General features: G+C 41.0%; 1 protein-coding gene across 3 annotated transcripts in view; it reads right to left on the reverse strand.

Annotated features, from left to right (window-relative positions):
- Nucleotides 1-252: 252 nt before the first annotated feature.
- Nucleotides 253-20,690, reverse strand: part of wasf1 (WASP family member 1) — a 56,931-nt gene continuing 36,493 nt past the window's right edge. Inside the window, exons 5-11 of one of the 3 annotated variants that reach the window (XM_015013104.2) lie at nucleotides 18,343-18,460; nucleotides 12,901-12,984; nucleotides 7,623-7,679; nucleotides 6,745-6,908; nucleotides 5,315-5,494; nucleotides 2,974-3,545; nucleotides 253-1,912 (exon numbers count right to left, since the gene is read on the reverse strand). In XM_015013104.2, coding sequence (XP_014868590.2) covers nucleotides 1,755-1,912; nucleotides 2,974-3,545; nucleotides 5,315-5,494; nucleotides 6,745-6,908; nucleotides 7,623-7,679; nucleotides 12,901-12,984; nucleotides 18,343-18,460 — 1,333 coding nt within the window. In that variant the 3' untranslated portion in view covers nucleotides 253-1,754. The remainder of the gene's footprint in view (nucleotides 1,913-2,973; nucleotides 3,546-5,314; nucleotides 5,495-6,744; nucleotides 6,909-7,622; nucleotides 7,680-12,900; nucleotides 12,985-18,342; nucleotides 18,461-20,690) is intronic. The other 2 variants (XM_015013186.2, XM_015013267.2) reach the window with 2 other exon arrangements.

Below are 20,690 nucleotides of genomic sequence, written 5' to 3' on the forward strand. Positions count from 1 at the left end.
GAGTGCAATGTTGATAATATTTGGCCATACCCATGAGCTCTGCCCATTGATCACTGTTAAATGGATTGCTTAGAGATTTTGAATTGAGGTTCTGCAAAGTTTACAGAACATTAAAAAAAAAAAAAATTCTACAACATCCCTTTCAATGTTCCTCTGGTCTGCTGGAAGTTTGGAATAATTAAAACTACCATAGCAGATTATTTTGCAAAAAGGTAAAACTGAGCTTAAAAAGAGGCCTCTAGAGTATGAGGATGAAACATAACATTAGATTTTTATTAATTCAAGCAAACTGTTACAGTCAACAGTTACATAAGTTATGATATACAGTAATGTTCTCATCTTTTTCAAATTTTTCTTTAAACCAGGGTTTCTGTCCTGTTGTGCCCCCAAAACATAGAAACAGCAAATCCATACAAGCGCAGGCAAGTAAGTAGTAACAGCACAATACATTCATCAACTCAATAATACGTTTTGTACGAACAATAAGGCAAGGTGAAAAAAATTCAAAAAAGAAGAAGAAAAAAGAAAACCCAAACTCAGAGCGATGACAGACATTTTCTTTGCAACAAGCCAAATCAAGGCATAACACGTTCTTCTGTTTTAGATCTTGTAAAGTCAGCAGTGTGCAGATTTTCCTCCGAACAGCAGCTGCAGAAGCAAACGAGAAAAGGTTTGCGGTTTGGTGGGCAGGTACATACTAAAGTGGGAAGAGGATCTGACAGAAAAGCTGCCTTCTGTGAGACTTAATGGTCCGTACCTGGTGTTGCTCTGGTTCGTGCACACTGAACAATGAGAAAGGCAGGAACTCTGATTCACTTTCAGAGTAAAAAAATCACTCCCAGAGTCATGAGAAATTTTATTCTACTTTAAAAAAAAATAATCAATGGCTTAGTGTTTCTTTTGTGACATTTCCATTATTATTTTTTTTTATAGAGGTCAGGAATGGCAGAAGTGGCTCCATAGAACCTGGACAGACAGAAAAAAATGCAACCTCTAGTCAGACATTTCCCCTGGATTAAAGGTAAATGGATGGATATGCACACACGTCACAGCAGCCATATGCTTCTTCATCTTCACTTTAAAACAAACGGTTGTCTGTTTTTGCGGTAACGTCAGTTCTGATTTAAAAGAAAAGAAGAAAAAAAACAAACAAACAACCCAACGGGTGTTTAAACTGTTCATGTAGTGCTCAGTACTGGAAACTACTGGCCTGCTAAATCAATAAATGTTTTAAGACTATAAAAGACAATAAAACAAAAGCAGCATTCACTCAATGCCATATTCCGCCACCAGGTGGCAAAACAATATTGGAGAACTTAAGAAACAAGAAACATGCCTCCACTTTTCCTTCTCTTTGTCCAACGTTACTACTGAACAGATAAAAAACAAAAAGTCATTATTCAAAAATGTCATTTTCATGTATACCAGTAAAGATGATACAAACCAGGAATTATTACTGCAGAAATAAATGAAGGATAAAGAGAGAGAGAGAAAAAAAAAACTCTTGAAACACTAGACTAGACAGTCCAATGAGAGCGGAGTGGAGTCTTTCCACCAAAAACAAACCACAACGAGACAGAGACATGAAGAGACAAAACGAAAAGGAAGCTCGATTGTGGAAATAGGGGGGTGACCAAAAGGCTCCTCTTCTTTGATGGCGAGCCAAGGAGCGCTGATGGAGCGTGGGGCACCTGAACATGTTTTATCATCAACCACCAGCGACTCTCCGTTTCCCCGCCCCCCAATGCTCTCTGTCATTCCATCCAGTCCCCTTCGTCAAATTCGGACTCGTCCTCCGAGTCGGAGTATTCCACGGCGATGCGCCGAGAGAGGATGGTGGCCACGTCGTTCCCGACTCGCTCGTGCTTAGCCTCCTGTTCTCGCTGCTCTTCCACTTTTCGCAGCTGGATTCCTGCAGCAGGGAATTAGGAGGAAACCTCAGTATCTGAACGCAGAACGGTCGCAGCAGAATGCAGACCCTCAGCTAAACGAATAAAGGGCTTTAAGTTGTAAATTGAAGACATTTCGAGATTAAAAGTATAACTTCTTGTAGGGTAAGAAACAGAAACTAGAGCCTTCTAGACATACTAAGTAGGGAAATTTCTATAATGATCTTCATATCTAGATTATATCTAGTGAGAAAAAGGTTTGTCCATTATAAGAAGAAAATCTGCAATTTCACATAACACCAATGTGTTATTTGAATTGGTTTTCACCCTGAATTAGCAATTTTAAAACAGGAATTCTTAAGTTGTGGTTGAAAGTCACTGTTTAGGTCCAAACACCATGGAGAAAACAAGTAGATGGACTTAAAGAGTTTTCTATTTCGACAACAATAAAGCAGCCTGACACTTTTCAGGCAGTGTACACTCATGAGTCCATGACAGACTCATTATACGACATATTCTGGCAATGAAGCTGCTTGCAGAAATGACTTAAGTCTGAACAGGAGCAGAAAAATGCCTAACCTGAATTCTGACAGGATTTTAGTGGTTTGAAGGTCAGTTTTTTCACAATCAATCAATCACTGTGGTTAATTACATACATACGGAGTGGTTGAAATCTCTCTGCCGGATCCTGGTTTGTTAAGTCTCCGAACTGCTCAACTCAGACAATAGTTATGCTGGCTTCTTCCTCGTCATATTAAACCTTCACTTTACTTAAATTTGAGCCAAAGACTTTGCTATCGTTACGTTGTTGTTTGCTAGGCATTGTGTTATGCATTGATCGTTCAGCGTTTCAGGCATATCATCCTTCTTTTGCAGCTTTGGTGCTTGCTGCTCGCCATTTTCTCTCTTTCTTGAATATTTTTTACATATTTAACACAACGGAGAAGGAGAAGTTGTACACTAGTTATATACTTCAAAATGTAACTAGTGTAAAATAAGTGGATGGACATTTTGCAGCTCTGAAAAGTAAAAATAACTTGGAATCGCACAGATTTGCAAGTTTTGTCCAAGAAACTCATCTGACCTTTCCTGATAGCTTCCAAGAGCACGCTCCGTGCGTCGCTGATTGGTGGCAGATTGGATGGATGGTGCCTCTTGGTGCCTACATCGTGCATGGCATGAGGAGGCGGGGAAGCCATGGCTCCTGCTGAAGGAAAGGCCGGCACAGGTGGGGGGCCCGACTGACAAGGCGACGAGCTTCGCACTCCAGGGAGTGGCAGTGGAGGTGGTGGCGGGGGAGGGGGCAGGATGGTGCCGTCTGACAGGGTCCCAGAGCTTCCACCCAGGCCCTTGTCCTGGCCGTGCTGGAGGCGGGCCGGGGATGAGGAGTGGAGCGGCGGCGCGACGGGCGGTGGTGCTGGGTGGAGCACCCCGGGCGCGATCTGGAGCGGAGCAGGGGGCGGAGGGATGGCTGGAGGATGATGCTGGATTGGCAGAGGAGGAATGGGAGGAGGAGCAGCGCCTCGCAGGCCCATGGAGGGCAAAGGGGGAGGAGGCGGCGGGAGAGGGGGTGGCGGTGGAGGAGGAGTGCTGGAGTTGAAGCCCGCCGTCCTCGCTGGGGACTGAGGTCTGCTGTCGGAGAAACCTGAACTGGAGCTGGAGGGAGGGGGGGAATAAACAACGATGTAGTTTATTCAGACTGACACCTAAAGCAGATGTTCCTTTCCTTACATGGAGTTCGTCTTTAATCTGTGACTTTTTTTTTTTTTTTACTGTGAATCACGTAACTGAGTGTCAAGATTCCCAAACATTCTCACAAAATGTACCCACATTCATTTTTCAAATGTTTATTTCTATTTTACAATTGCAGTCCGAAACATATTTTGCTAGGGTTTTAAGTTGAAGATCAATTAGTTAGTGATCGAAAAAAAATTTTTACCAATAAAAATCTGGTTCCGTCCCTCTTACACAGATACGCTTAAATCAAGCTCGGTGCATCCAGTAGCACTTGTATTTACTTAATCTTGGTATAAACACAGCTGTTTATACACTGTTTATAGCTGTTCATAGCCTTCGTCCACAACCAGCAGGCAGGTTGTGGACGAAGTTGCACTTTCTTGCATGGAAAGAGAAGATGTTCACGTTCGATTAGAGCTGGTGGAAAATCCTCTTAGGCGCTGTGAAACACTTGAGATAGCAAAGACAGAATGGTGCAAAAATGTTTGACTCTACGTGTGCAAAGCTGTTAGAGGCACACACCAAAAGATCAGGGAATGCAAATATAGGTTCTATTTGTGCTTGCTTTTAAACCGCAGGTCTTTTGCCTTCCAGTTAACAATTGTGCACTATTTTATGTTCGTTTATCACGTGAAATCCCAATAAACTTCACTGAAACGTGTGGCTGTGCCACGATGAAATGTGAAGGAGCTCAAGCTGTAGGAATACTTGGACCCTCGGGCCTTGTAACCAGACTGCAGCTGATTACATCATCAGTGTAATTTCGAAAATCCAGCTCAATCAACTGATTATATGCTGTGGGAAAACTAAAATCCTTCCTTTGGGAGGAAGCAAATGTCAACATCTTTGTTTTGTTTTGTTCAACTAAAATCACAACTCTTCTTAATTAAAAATGTGCAATAACGCATGAGCAACGGGGACTGAGAAATCACTTCGGATGCATCCTTTCTAAAATCCCCACTGTTATCAGACTTCCATCAGCATTTACCCACATTAAAGACAGAATGCTAATCATGCTGGCCATTCACCGACGCTGAAGCTGTGAGGGTAAATATAGATGTGAACCACGACATTGCAACACAAAGATGGAAAACCTCACAATAATGTTTCCCCCTGCAGAGAAAATTGCACTGCAGAAAAAAAAAAAAAAACAGCAAGCGGCAGAAAATAGCATAGAGCATATTTTCTACAAACGCACTCCAATGAAAACTGAAGGAGGTGAAAGTGAGACACGGAGCACATCAATGGCAATTCATGAAGAAGACAACACAGCAAGACATCAAGCAAATGCTGAGGGGTAAGTCAGCTTTTATGCAGGACCGGTGTGAAGTCGGACAAAAGCAGGAGAATGCTGGAAGGACAACTGCGAAGGAAAAAAGAATAAAGAAACATTTTGGTTGCGTTCGATCAATCCGTCTGAGTCGTAAAAGAGGAGCAGAAGCAGAAAACCAGCCGTTAATATGCTCTATGGCCTTAAGCTATTGATCATGCCGTTCATCTTTGACCAACAAAATCCGCTCTCCTTCCCTATTAACCAGGATTTCCCTGGCGTGAAAATAAATCTTTAATTTGACAAACCAGAATATAAAGTGGTGAACAAGCCAATATATAGATATATATGGATATATATTGTATTTGTATGAGTGCAGTTGTTAAAAACAAACTTCAGCACAAACGTCAGAGCCGACCTGATCACAGATGGGGGCTTGATTTCGCCCAGTGGGTGCCCAGGGGGAGGCGGGGGAGGAGGGTCGTGGGGTCGGGAATACATTCTGTCCCCGGTGCGGTTCAGCAGCTCGTTCATCTGGGTGTAGGGCAGCGCTGCAAGCGAGAAGTGCCCGTCCAGATGTTCCATGTACAGGGCAGTTCTGAAGAAATGGCACACATTATGATCATCAACACCATTTTTGCTTTATTGGCCCCCTATTTACATCCCACCCACCATTGTGTTAAGTATTTCTTACGTAAGTTTTCGTGAAGAGAGACAAAAGAAATGCAGGTAACCAATCACCTTTCCCCCCCACACCATCATTAGAGCATGATGCAGCCACCACCAAACTTCACAGGGGGACCACCTCACTTTCTTTCAAAAATTAACCATCACTCTCCAGTTAGCAACCAGATTTCTAGAGTTTGCAGTGTCAAAGTCCAGATCTAAATCCACCTGAGAATTTGATGCAAGACATGGAAGCAGTGGCTCACAGATGCTCTCCATCCAATCAGACTGAAGAAGAATGAGCTAAATTTTCGGTGTATGTGAACGCCATGTTTCCATTTCAGTCCATTTCATCACCACGCTTCTACTCTGTGTGTGTCGTATTATATTCCAATAGAATACCTTGAAGTTTGTGGTTGGGAAGTGACAACGTGTGGAAAAAGATGATGCGGTATGTATGAGTTTCCAAGTTTCTGTATAAATTAGAAGTATTTCTTACGTACAAGTATTATGTATTAAGGCATATATGCCGCAGCAGCTGTATCAGTTTCTAAACATGAGGCTCCTATGCATAAAATACATCTGCCCTTTATAGACACTATCTGACATTATCAGTACACAGGCAACACTGTCATATCAATTTACATGAAATTTATTCTCAACTATCTTTGTAGGAAAGATTTTCTGTCTAGTATTTGTGGCATAGATGCATCCAGGAAAGCAACAAGTTTGCATCAAATCTTAATTGCATACATCTGAAATGAAAGTATTGAACATTAGTAGGAATACACCTTGGTGGCGTCATAAAGTCTATAGAAAATATTATATACATATATATTATGCAGAACCCATTTTCAAATGTTAATTTAACTAAGTCATTGGTGGCTTTAGCTCTACGGTCATGTCCAATTTGTTTTCAGCAAAAAGCAGTTATGTTTTGAAGCCATATTCAGGGCTGACGCACCTTTTCAGACTCAAATATCCATGTTTATTGAATCCATTAAAGCCTATTTTAAAGAATAAAGTATCCGTCCGCCTATTCGTCTTAAGAGTGAATAGACGGCTGCATACTTATTCGGCTGTAAAACTACTCGCGCTATTCCAGATTTTGCAGGAACCCTTCACACTCCGTTTCCATCACTTGGAGACTTTACGGCTGGAAACGATGCGTCCTGCACTCACCTGCTGTCGTGGTAACCAGTAGATCCGTTGGCCTCCCTGTGCTTGTCCTCAGGTGCGTCCTGGGCAAGCTCCGCCCCCAGCGCCAGCTTCTGCCACTCCTTCTTCCGATCGTGAGGCTGCCGTGGCACCTTCTCTAGCTCAGGCGGACGGTCGATTGCCTTCAGCTGTTGAGGAGCGGGCGACGGAGGGGCAGAACGAAACAACGGGAGGGAAATTAATGGGGGTACAAGATGAGTGAGAAGGGTGTGATTTAAATGGGGGGGGGACAGATCCACAACAGATGAGGATGAGTGAAAAAAGATGAGAGGAAGAAGAAAAAAAAATTTGCTATTTGGTAGATTTGATCATGTCTAATATTTCATATAAGGAAAAAAAATAAAAATCACACAGTTAAAGGTTTTTACACACAAACAACAAGCAGCACTGAGATTTAGAGCCTGGCTTATAAACAGAAAGAATCACAGTTATCTTTATGCTGAATGCTGAGAAACATTTAAAATCTAACCTTAAGCTCAAAAGTATCTTTTAAAACTACCATTGCAGTTGTGTTAATCAGAAAGCTTGTTTATTTAGATATGCAAAGATAGAAATCTGTTTTTTTTAAAGAAGTCAATAAAGAAAGAAAGAAAAAAAAATCGAAAACAGGGAGTGCCCATCGATCAACTCAATCAAAATACTCAAAATACTCAGTCAATAAAAAAACAACAACAACTAAATAATAATGAAATATCTGCCTGGATTATCAGCACTCTGTCCCCGATACTAATATATGAAGAGCTTAAGCACAGAGCTGTAGAGAAATGAAGCAGCAAGTTGCTAAAGCAGAAATCGCACACAACATTTAAAAAATAATCAGTTATTTTTTTTCTTTCACATACCTGCCCTGGAAGGTCTAAGTACCTATAGACCTGATCATACATGCGGGGGTCCTGCAACTACAAGAACAAAAAAACAAAAGCACCAGGGGTGAGGGGAGGGGGCTCAAATAAAAAAAATAAAAAAATGACACAGTGACGAGCACAGCACTGCCTCACAGTCAACAGGGACACAGGCAATGTTCATGTGTGTGTGTGGTGGGAACAAGAGAGACAAAAGCGAAACGGCAGAAAAGGAAAAGTGCTGTTGAACAGAAAATGACAGCACATGCATCCTGGGGGCGGGGGGATGTGACAATACAGGTGGGTAGCAGAGACGCAAACAACCAGCCTCTCACACACGTCCAAACAAACACGGGGGGACGGGGGGGAAACGGGGCCGAGTGGAAGAGTGCACTGGAACTAGCAAACAGAACTGGAAGAGCGGGCATCTGTGTGAGAGCCGGAACAATTCAGAGCAGCGATGACAGCACAGGCTGGAGACATGCTCAACCAAAAAAAAAAAATGCATAAGCATGCTGATCAACTTATAATAAAATGGCAGATTGATACAAAATTAAGGACAACAGAATGCAGCATTTTGAACTCAGTGACACATTAAAGTACCAAACAGTCTCTTGCTAAACAGCCTGATGAAATGCAATCCTGCTGACAAAAAAATACATCACAAGACCTAAAATTCCTTCCTTCAATAAAATATTCCATAATATTGTGGAAATGTAAAAATAGAAACAGCCCACTTTTGAACCACTTAAAACATAAAAAACAAACCATTCCCATTATAACAAACAGTTAAGTGTCACAATGTTTTACAGATGTAGATCTATACGGTTTGTGGTCAGATGATGTTTGCTTGAATGAGATTATTGTGTGCTTGGCTGCACTCGTAACAAAGGAAACTGACATTTTCTGCAAGTCTTGTGAGCATCAGTCCATTTTTATGGGGATATTTTTGCAAATAATATTCAATTTCTTCCAAGCCAAATCAAATCCAAGTTGCAAGCAACATTACAGATGGGTTTTCTAATTGTTTTACAAATAAAAATCGCAGAAGTTTGGAACGTGTTCTACAATCCGACACCTCTGAATGAAACCCGAAGAAAAAAAAAATGCCTTTGAAGTCCACTTGTGTTTCATCTCAGTGGAAATCAGGCTGATTTTTATTTTTAAGCTTTTTGGTTTGTTAGTGAACATTACTGATCAAACAGATTCATGATGACCAAGGAACACAGCAGATGTGCCAGAGATAAAGACGTGAAGAAGTTTAGAGCAGGCTGGGTTATAAAACGATATACTTGACTTTTAACATTTAATACACCACTGATTAGGAAAGCATTAAACAGAGAAGCGTCCGAGAGGCCCTTGCTAGCTTTGAAGGAGCTGCCGAGATCCAAAACTCATGTAGGAGAATCTGTTAGTGGTGCACCCCTCAAATATGAACTTTGAGGAGTGGTGTAGGAAAACAAACAAACAAAAAAAACGCTGTAAGAAATCCCCAAGTGAAGTTCGCCCCAAGCCATATAGAGGACACAGCCTCTCAATGTGGAGGAAAACAAGCACAGCACATCACCTTAAACACAAAAGTATCTTTTAGCTAGCCTGCTAAAGACAAGGCAGCAGTTCTATGCTATTTGCTTTGTACACAGGGTCAGGACTCCCAGCTATTGAAAAACTATTGCTTCCAGTAGGAGTGGACTCTGCTGAAGTTTTAAATTTTACTCAATCGCTAATGTTTGACCGTGACATATGTAATGTGCAAGTTTGACTCTGTGAAGCTTAATGGAAATCGCCTGCCCTGTAAACAACCGTCCTGTGCTGCGAAGAGGGAAGTGCTGAGCCGAATGAAGGGCTTGTTAAGTCAATATTTGGAAGCGTGGCCAATGTGGACTGAATGGCTCTGTTCATTTCCTCCACTGGCATCAATGAAACAACAGGCAGACTGCAATTCTAAAAGCGCAGAAAATCGATGTCATCCTTCACGACATCTCCTTCCGTTTGCTGATTAGCCTCGGTTGAAACTGTATCAGAAGAATCCAAGTCAATAGGAGAAAGCCCAGACTGAGCTAAGAAGTGAGACTTGAATCGAGCGCACTTAAATACAGGCAGAACCTCAATACAAGGGTTTAGATTAAAGCAAATTCATCTGAACACAATTCAGTCTGAGAGGCTCTGGAGCAAATATGAGTTGTCTTGCAAATAAAAAAAACGGGCAATATACGCTCAATATATAAATGCTCAATATATAAATGTACCCCACACTTTTCAGGTAATGTAAAAAAAAAGAAAAAAAAGAAAAAAAGGCATGCATCTTTATATTTTTCATTCCATTATTATTCACTGCTTTGTGTAGGTTTATCACCTAAAACTGTCCACCGAGATTTGAGGCTGCAAAGTGACAAAACGTGAAAAAGTTAACATGTGTGAGGCACTACACACGAGGTAGCTTTATATGGTTTTATTGGCTGCAATTTATCATTGCGTTTAAATTCTACTCGATCTTTTGGCCTGCCGTGCCCAATTAATAACTGTGTAGATTTTCAAATGAAGCACGATATCTGAGAGGCGGATGACTCAACGTCATGGGTTGAAGACAAGCAGTTCTCTGCTAAAGCTAAATGATGTTGACTTTGTCCGTCCACTGCAGCGGCCAGCGTGCTGCGAGAGGGTGTAGGGATCACTCCTAATGCATATTGATTAGGCTCTCATTTATCATTGCACATTACCAACTGATGGGGCGGTTCCTGAAGGGAAGTCTCTGTGTCCAAAACACACACAAACCCACAACTCAGACACGCACTACCTCGTAATAATGTGCTTTTACCTTCTACAGAAAACTGCATGTCAGAAACATGTCGTTATTCCAGCGTTCACTCCTTTGCAATCAGGCAGCACTCCGATAGAACATTTCAAGCAGATGGACGGCAACGCCTCAAGTGTATGACGAGCATTTGTAAGTCACGTGTGGAGTTGTATAGCGCAAGTTTTATGGCTGCAATAAGGGTGACAAAATTTGGAGAACACAACAAAGAGGAGCGAAAACAAAGCAGAAAAAAAAAAAAAGAAGAAGTTTTGTGTGAGCGTATCCACGCACGTGTGCACGTTTGTCACGTTAGTTATAAATGTAGCCAATTTCACGGAGCTTTGTGGCTCAGATGAACTGTCATCTTTCACAAGAATGGACTGGTAATAGCAGAGGGAGAGCTATACGTGTGAGACGCAGCAATTCGATTTATGCATTTCTGTGTGTTTGAGAGTCTCTGCACACGTTCGCATCCGCACTCCAGGCGTGCGGACGGTTTTGTGCTCATGTATGTATAGTGACAGACTCAGCAGAACTGCTGCTCTGTAACCCCCACCCCTACAGCAGGCCTGGGGAGGAATGCAGGCACTGGACCACCTCGTTGCTGACAATAACACAACATAAACCTGGACAGCTGCTGCTGATCTGCTGGGTTTCAAACTGAATTAGATTTCAATTAAAAGACCTACAACCACTGGTAGGACTTTTATTGTGAAGCTCCAGGTTGATACACAGCGTCCTCCGCACACATACACAACTGTGGAAATGTATTAAAGCTTCTTGTTTTTAGTAGTTGTAGAGCCGCTTAATAAATGTTCATTTGAGAACATTTATTAAGTGGGGAAAACCCAATGAAAATAAATAAATAATGTACACCTGAAATGTTTCAGTCCCCACTGAAAATTTGGTTTATTATCAAAATGTAAAACTGTTTTGAGCACTTTGAATACATATGTGCATTTAGTTTGAAATCCTTAGTGACTACAAACTTTTTATGAAAGGAATAGTTGGAAATCAGGTTTGGTTTCAGGTACACCCATCATGGGATCTTGAAACCAAACACCTCGTATACCCGGACTGTTGGCAGCAACATTTTACTGCATGAAATACGACATGCAAACACCTCTGGTTTACTTCTTGTAGCTTAATCTTAACACTTATTCTGCACAGAGCTTTTTTTTTTTTTTTTTTTTTTTCTGTGTGCTGTCGGACGGATGTTTTGTGATTGGTCAGAAACTGGAAGTGGGCGTGGTTGCTGCACTGACAAACACTACAGTAAGGAGGAGCTATGAGGATTCTGCATCTGAGTTTTTGTGAAGTTCTTCGGCCAGAAACTGCTGTCTTGCTATAAATCATTTAGCCAATTACTAAAGATGCTTGTCAGGAAGACGTTGATTTGCATTTTAGTTTTGAAAAACTGTGTATAATAATATGTGGGGTAAGCTTTCTAAATTGTTCTGTTTTTGATTTGTTTACCACAAACAGCTGATGGATTGTATATATTTCCATTGAACCTAATTTACAGTGAGGGCTGAATAATTATTGGCACATTAATTATACATTAAAACCATTTAAGAGTAATTCATGACTTTTTGGTTTCTTGTAAAATAAATATAAGACAACATTGGGCATATTTTTCTCCAAGTGACAATTTAATGAAGTTTATCCTGGTAGTTATTCACCAAAAATTTCACAGCTGGGACTGTGACAAAAATTTAACTAGAGGACTCAAGTTTACCTTGTCACCACCAAGATAGGGGAGGTACAAAAAACCCAGACAAACAAAAAAAAAAAAAAAAATTAAAAAAAGCAAAAAACATTTCAAGATTTAATGTAAATATGGAGGGAGCAGTATGCAAATCCAATCAGAAGAAGAAATCATTATTTAATGTTAGTTTGTCTGAAAACCAAAAGGCAGGAAGACGTTATTAGCAAAACGGGGCAGAAAGTTAGTTTGACCAAATAAAAATCTGCTAGAATTCACTCGTTGTTACTAAAGAGTTTATCCACCGACTGTATCCCAAATGCACCATTGCATGTTCTGTCCGTTTTGGTTTTTAACAATATTTACTTTTCTTTGCTTCGAGTCTAAAATGTGAAATTGTTATTTTTAAAGAATAAAATAACTGGGTGTGCCGCGTTTCGGCCAGAGCTGTCTGCATACTGTGCCTTCACAATGTTCAGAACATCATGGAAGATTAATCACAGACAGTAATCAATGTCTAGAACTGCCAGGCCGATCCCAAAGGTACAACTGGGATGCAGGTGTGCTGAAGGACCATTAGTGTCAGACTGAAAGTGGACAGCTCGCTTGCCGGGAGCAAACCAGAAGGTGGAGGCAGAGGGAGTGGTGGGTAGCTGTGGGAGAGGAGTGGAAATTAGTGGGAGTTAGTGGTTGGAGAGTAAAGGCTATAAAGGCTGCAGGCTGCCGCACAGGAAGCAGATGCTCTGACGGAGTGAGGAGAAGGCAGACAGTCTTACCTCTGGGGGGGTAAGGAAAGGAGGAGGGGTTTCAGAGAGGACTCTTATAAGACTCTTGGGGCACACAAGATAAGGCATTTCCAGCTGCACAGAGTTAGATAAAGACCAGATACAGAAAAAGGTAAAAAAAAAAAAAAATTGGGAGGAAAGAAAATAGGCGGAGAGCTCCGAAAGCAGTAATTACTGCTACTTTTCGAACCACTGATACCTCATAACTGTCACATTGTGGTATTACACAGCAATAACGGTAAAACTGAAAAAAAAAAAAATAAAAAAAAAAAACATACAGAAACTGAACTGATTGAAGTATCGAGAGCTCATAATATTTAAGGTTTGATTTTTTTTTTTTTTACATGTTTTTAGGGTGAAGAGAGGAAGAAATGAAAAAGAAGACTGACTACTTTGACTGACTCCCACTTGAGCGTCCCAAGCCAGTTAACGTGTCTAGGTGAAACATTTTTTCCAGAATTTGTTATGTTATATTTTGATTTACCTTCCATCCGTCAGCGGTGACAAATTCCACCGCTGAATATGTATGCATCTAAGCAAGTAATTAGAAATTTTTACAGCTCAACAAGTTCAGTTTGTCCTCAAGTCCTTCCTCTTGGCAACAAGTTCAACAACTTTTGGTGTTAAGAGTCCTAGCTGTGGGAACTTAGAACTGGCAACTTTGGAGGTGCGCATCAATAAGACGGCTTCTGAGCAGCGTCCTATTTTATTCATTTATTTTGAGCATGATAGAAGTATAAAATCGCACACATGAACGAGGAATGCAAAAGACGCATATTTTTGCACCACAATAATCTTAACATGCCTGTTGTGTTACGCTGCCAAACACTCTCACCGCATTCAGCTTGAAGTTGTAGCTGTGGACTGTCGTTGGGGTGAAACTGTGTTGGACCGACTAAATTTTTTATTCGCCTTAAGTGTGGTGCTATACTGCTGTTCTGCAGCATAAGCTCCATCTAAGTGTGTGCATGAGATTTTTCTACATTGATGGATTATCCATCGGTTCCAAAACTGTTTTTTTTTTTTTTTTTTTTTATGCTTCAAAGTTTGCAAAGTACAGTGTGAATTAACTGTGCAAATTTTCACATGGAAACACAGAAGTACCGACTTGATTTATTGTTGCTTGGCGATGCAGAAAGCGATATAACTTGCTTCATAGGTGTGTTCAAAAACTGTAGTTTGTTTACCCCCCTGAATGGCTGCTTTGGTGAATTACGCTTTATGGAGTGTATTAATGAGAAATATATGAAATTATCTATTGGGCAGCATATGGCTTCGAGACTGATGTCTGCTCTGTTTTGCTACGTCTTCGGCGCTCATGATAAAATATTGCATCTTAATCGTCTGTAACAGTTGAGTATATTTTCAGAACTACATTGCAGTGAATGTATTTGATTAAATAAACAGCCTTCCTTGCTTTGCTCGGATGTTTGAATACAACACAAACCATTTGAGACGTCATTTTAATTACCAGAATTTTATTGTGCGACTTGGTTCCCTTTAGTTTAGCTGATTTGAATGATTACCATCCATGCTCTACAGCAGGAGGATAATAATTTTCATCAACATGACTGCACCAGGCTCAGCCCTTAATAAAAGGAAACGGCTTCCTGACGGGTAATGATTAATAGTCCAACATTATTTTGAGATTAATTTATAATTGCATGGGAGAGAAAAAAAGTATTAGAGCAAAACTAAACTAGCACATTTAATTTCTTTATTGTCATTTTCTTTAACAATAGCCTGACCAGACATTTTATCAAGTAGAATTTCATTGTAGAAATTGTGTAAAACGCCCTACTTACTAATTGGTATTTGACTGCCGTAGCTTATTCTTAGATTGTTTTCTTTTCTCTTTACTTTTGTCACGGTTCCAGTTGTTTTAATTTCAAAATCGGAAATCACGGATTACCAATTACCACAAAGTCTAAACTAAACATCTGGTTATGTGACAAGCTATACCAACTCAAACAATTACTTCCTACGAGATTGTTATTTTTACATTAAGGCTGTTAAATACAGTCTAGAGCAGAAACCGATTTCTTCAAGGATTCAGCCAGATGCTGATGTGAGCAGATGTGCAGACTAAGTTATTAAAATTTATTTATTTGCATATTAAAATTTATTTTAATATGCATCCAGTTAAGCTGCAGTCCAACTGGATGCATCTATGCACTAAAATTGTCATTCTCTCTTAAGTAAAAAAAAAAAAAGGTTCTTCCATAATTATGCAGCAGACACTTTTAATGATAGCTGGCAAATGCATTTTTTTTTTTTTTTTTTGTAGCTAACAATGGCCCAATTCCGGAAAACATCTTTCTCTTGTGCAAGTCGGCACGGAGAACGAAAACAATTTTAGTATATTCCATTAAGTTCCCAGTGATGTCTACATTAAGTTGGAAATCAGAAGCAGGGGAAGCTCAGATTCAAATGTCAGACGGACATAAGGAAAACTTGCACCTGAACGCCGACGTCAAGGAGATTGAATGCGATCTTTGTCCTCCAGATCTCACCAGCTATTCTTCTCTCAGCCCATCCAGGGCACTTGACTCTGAACATCTTTCTTTTTTTTTCTCTGACTCACTCAGCAGTTTGTCTGCTGCTAATCCACTGAGGATGAGGCTAACACAGAACCTAATGAGATTAGGACGCAGCAGCCGTCTCGGCTCCTCGCTCCGTCCTGTGCTGTTTCTCGTTTATTGCTGGCTCTTAACGCTTTGTGTCTGTGAGTAACGTAAATCCGGTTTCAGACTAACTATCAGTCAAGTGACTTGGGAGGACATTAGCCGGTTGCAAAGGAGAAGGAGTGCTAAGAAAAAGCAATAAACCAACATGGAAGTCTCACCATCTGCTTAGTAGGAAAAGTAATTTAATGACTAATCATTTTTGCATTATTCAGCAGTTTTCATGCTGTTGTCTTCAATGACTTCATCAACATTCGCACAAATATTTACACTGACTAAAATATTTACTAGCACTAATAAGGCTAGCTAATTAAATTTTTGGTGTGACATCTGTTTTTATTTTTTTATTTATTTTTTTATTTTATGTAACTCAGAACTACAAGTGCAGTGCGCTCTCATCAGGAAGTTTTAATGTCAAATCATGACATTCAATGGGGAAAGGTGTACTATTCTAGCTAATAAATCTGTGAAAATATTTAAAATCGAACCCGTTTTAAGTGTCCAAAACATCGTTGCCACTAACCCTAAAGGTTTACTCCAATCTCATAAATGAACTGCACTCCCATCCATCATCTTCTGATTTCATGGGGCAGCAGCCTAAGCGGAGAGACCCAGACTTCCCTCTCCTTCCTCAGCCACTTGGTCCAGCTCCTCTGGGGGAATCCCAAGGATTCCGCAGGTCAGCCGAGACACACGGTCCCTGCAGCGTGTCCTGGGTCTTCCTCTGGGTCTCCTCCCAGTGGGGTGTACCTGCAACACTTCGCCAGGGAGGCGACAAGAAAGCATCCTAACCAGATGCCTGATCCACCTCGTGTGGCTCCTGTCAGTGGGGAGGAGAAGCAGTTCTACTCTGAGTTCCTCCCCAGACAACCCGGCTTCTCAACCTACCCATCATCATTATTTCTTCATATACTCCCCCCCCCCCCCATCTGTAAACGCTAAAAGAAAAACTATCTCGATGTTACTAACCATGGCGCTGTTTGTGCCTTATAAGCTAATCACAATGCAACCCGTTTTTGTTGTCTGAGGCATTCAATGTTATTTTGAAAGGCGGGAATTCGCAGTCGCACGGCTATTGTCACAAGAGTACAATTCCCCAGCTCATCATTTTAAATTCTGAGGAGAAGAATTGGCGAAATAAATAAAGAATAAGGGAGCCGGAACACGGTGTGCCATTAAATGTGCTGGCAGCCAGTTTCGGATGCAATCACAGTGACTGACAGGTGTTGAGGCATTTCAGGTCCCTGACACTGCAGCTGCATGGTACATCATAGTCTATTAGATGTTTTTAGGTACTCATGCGTGCAGTCGTGCCCCTGCGAGGCTGTTTATGTGCGGTCTGAAGTAACAACTGGAGAGATATGCTGCTAGAAAAATGTATCTGAAGTCTCCTAAAATGATCAAATGGAGTACAAAACAGCCACAAGAGAACTGATTGCAGTGACCGAGAGGCGTGCTAAGATAAAAGCAGTAACGTGTAAGATCAACACCCTCACACTACGCGATTTTATATTTCTTGTATCTCTGTCCTTCCCCGAGTCATTGTGCAGGCTTTCAGTGAAAGACTCTCCACCACGCATTTGCACTGACCCTCACTCTGACCATTTACCCACCGTGATGGCTACACAAACCAGCAGCTGTGCGCACAATGATTCCCAATCGGTCCGTTTTGTCCCTGCGAATGTCTTGCAGGTCTTTCCGTGGGGTCCGTCTGACTCTCACCTCCCACTGCGGCGAGGAGGGGAAATGAACATGGCTTTATATGCTGAGCCCACCCGAGGCTTTAATTAGGATCAAGTCAGAGAAATGAGCTTTGACTACCAGCAGTGACATCAACCCAGCCCTCTAAAGCAAATGGGGTTCACCTACTGTTGGAAATTGCCTCCAATTTTGCTTTTCGGGCAGTGAAGAAAAAAATAAATAAACAAACGCAGGCGGGACTAAGATACACTAAATGGATCAACAGTAAACAATCATTGAATTTACCCTCAGACCTGGTGCATTTCCTACATTCATTAAAAACCTCATAACCGGCCAATTTATATCCTCCGCGCTCATATAAACCCTCAGTGGAAAAAACAAAAAACAAAAAAAACATTTCCTTTACTTCTCTCTGACCGTGACTGTAATAAGCTCTGATTGACTGCGAGGGGGCAAAATGGGAAGCCACTTCCCACGCAGGGAACTACAAGCTGGAGTTGATTAGCACTCCTGGTGCAGAGGGTGGGAAACCCCTCGGTTTTGAGCCCCTGCATCCGGTAAGAGACCAAAGCTTCTTCAAATACTTCAGCAACCCTTCATTTAATCTGATTTTGTCACAGAAAAAAAAAAAAAAAAAAAAAAAAGTCTAGTCAGATTGGAAACCCTTCTTCTTCATGCATGTCAGCAGAAGGCAGAAAGATGACGCACAGTGCGGGGGCATGCAAGAAGCAGATGCTCCCATTAATTAGATCTAATGATCACACAAGTAATAACTAACAGGGCCGACGGAGGGGACCGTTGATTTATCTATGAGTGGTGAATAATTAAAGGAAAAGGCGATGCGGTATGAATCGGAGCTGCAAATCTATTAGTGAGTCACCCTGTTGGTAAATTCATGCAGGGCTGGAAAATGCGAGAAGCCTCTTCAGTCACTTAAAGTCATTCTAATTAAAAACTTCACTACTCCACAAAGACTATTTAATCTACTGCGGCAATATGGAAAAAAAAAAAAAAAATGAAAAAAAAAAATGTCAAAGCCTTAACTTACCTTCTGCTTCCTCCTCTCTTTTCTCTTGTCCTCAGTGTCCTGCAGCATCTTTTCCCTCCACAGGTCAAAGAAGTATGACGGATCCGTGTAGAACTTGAGGCCCTCCTTACCGTCGTCCCTGCAGATGCACAAGAGCAAAGTTGTTGTCACGACTTTTTCTGTGCAGCTATGACATGGGGTTGTTACCTATACGTGAACATTTTCAAAACATTTCCTTTTAAGCCGCAAAACCTTCCCATCAAACCGTACGAATTACGTCAGGTTGATCTGGGAAATTAGAAGTTAATGCTGTGTATTGCAGCAAGCTAAGAACAGTCGAGGAACCATCTGCAGGCTCGTCTCCCAAGCAGCTTAAACAGCTACTCCACATTTTCCCTTCAGAGGCTCCTGAATACTTCATACAGATTTAAGAAGGTATCAAACATTCCTTAGAGATTCTGGTCTACACTGACATTACAGTTTTATGCGGGCAATGTTTTTCCAATCAGTCACTGGCCGTGCTGCTCTCCCAAAAGTTTTTCTTTTTTCTTTTTAGATGACAGAAATCTTTTCACAAGCTTCGCTTTTTACGGCAGCAACTTGCAGTAATTCTACGTTGCTATGAAGAACAATCAGATTAAACGTCTTCTTGTCTGCAACGTTAATGAGAGTTTGTGAAAATCGACTTCATCAGAAAACTAATTTGCACTTTGTTTTAGCCCTGCCGTAAGAAGACTTGTCAGCGTCACTTCAATGATTTTCTTGTTTACCTCTGAGGAAAGTGTTAATGAAGACAGGAAAGCCGATTCTCTCTCTCTATCCTCTCTAAAATGTACCGGTTTTACCTTTTCCACATGTAAATGATTTAGCGGTTTCTGAATCTGGAAACGCTGCCTTGAAGAGGTGTTGCATAGAGTTTAGCTCACGCTTAAAAAATCCAACTTGTCCCAGTTGAGCCCACAAAAACTGAACCCATTGTCTGATCCAACACGACTAATTGACTCTAATGAGAGGTCCAAACGTTTACTGTTTTGGTTTTTACACCACCATTTAAGTAAGAAGTATAACTTCTGCCATTTTTAGCTTTTGTTTACCATCTTCCAGCTCCATTTTGTTGCTTGTAACCACAGAGTGATTAAAGAGCAAATCCACAGGGGTGTGTGACTGATAGGAGCAGAGCAGAGCGCGGCCACATGCACATTAGCTGAGCTTACAGCCTAACTTCTGCATCTTATAACCTCAACAGAGCAAACCATTATAAGTGTATGAACACAACTTTATATCAAGTACTCTAGTTTAGTTTTCTCTGTACATTTTGTATTCTAGGCTCATTAGAAACCCTCATGCTACCTGACCGTCAAGCATACAATATTGCCGTGACCTTGCTCAAATTTTGTCTATGGTATTGTCTGCAGTCAAGCCGGTGCTGCTCTGATTTGCCATAGGAAAAGAATGGAGATCTCATCACAGGGTTCCCAAAGAAGAGCTGCCATTTCTTCACATCAAAAAGAAGTTAGCTGGTGTGGTTCAGGTATTTGGTGAGGATTCCCTGTGCAGGATTTCCAGACATGTCTCACTGGGATAAGACCCCAGAGTAAATCCAAAACTCATTGGCAAAAAAATGTTTCACTTCCAGCCTGGAAATGCCTCAACATCCTCCAGAACGAGCTGGAGAGAGTTATAACTGGGGAGAGGAATGTCTGGGTTACCCATTACTTTTGCAATCCGGATCTTGGATAGATGGAAGTTGATGCGTTAATGGATTTGAGAAAGAACAATAAATTCCTTCAAGCAGAAACTTTTTTTGTCAGTTGCAAATAACTTGGCCAAGAACAATTTAACTCACAATCCAGAAGACCAGAAAAACGCTATCATGGTTTGATAATTTGATCAATAATCTTCGGTGTCATTTTTTTTTTTTTTTAACAGTTTGGAAGATAGATTTAATTCTCTGGTGCATTTTCATCTTTCACTATATTATAATTATTTTCTGGACAGGCCTGGAGGGCACACTGCTGCCTGGTTTTGAGATCCAAAACAGGAAAGATCTCATGCTTCTTGGCTGCTGAAACTTTAATCTGCGAGTATTTCCCTATATCCAGCCTTGGCCTCGTCTTGGGAGGCAATTATTTGGCAATGACACCAATAAGAGTGAACACATAGAAGATGAAAAGACTCAACTTCAAACGGCAGGAGTGGAAAGTTTAATGATATGTAGCACAACAAAGGGAACAAAATTGAATTTAACAAAGCGATAAGAGAGAACAGAGGGGAGACCAGTTTAGTGTGGGTTTGTGTTGCAGCAGGTACAATTTGACTCGATAAATCATTACGCTTTGATGTTCTTATTTAGTTTGGAGTGCGCGTTT

This window comes from Poecilia mexicana, unplaced genomic scaffold (assembly GCF_051168715.1).
Source record: "Poecilia mexicana isolate PSO_F unplaced genomic scaffold, ASM5116871v1 scaffold_21, whole genome shotgun sequence".
NCBI classification, from domain to species: Eukaryota; Metazoa; Chordata; class Actinopteri; order Cyprinodontiformes; family Poeciliidae; genus Poecilia; species Poecilia mexicana.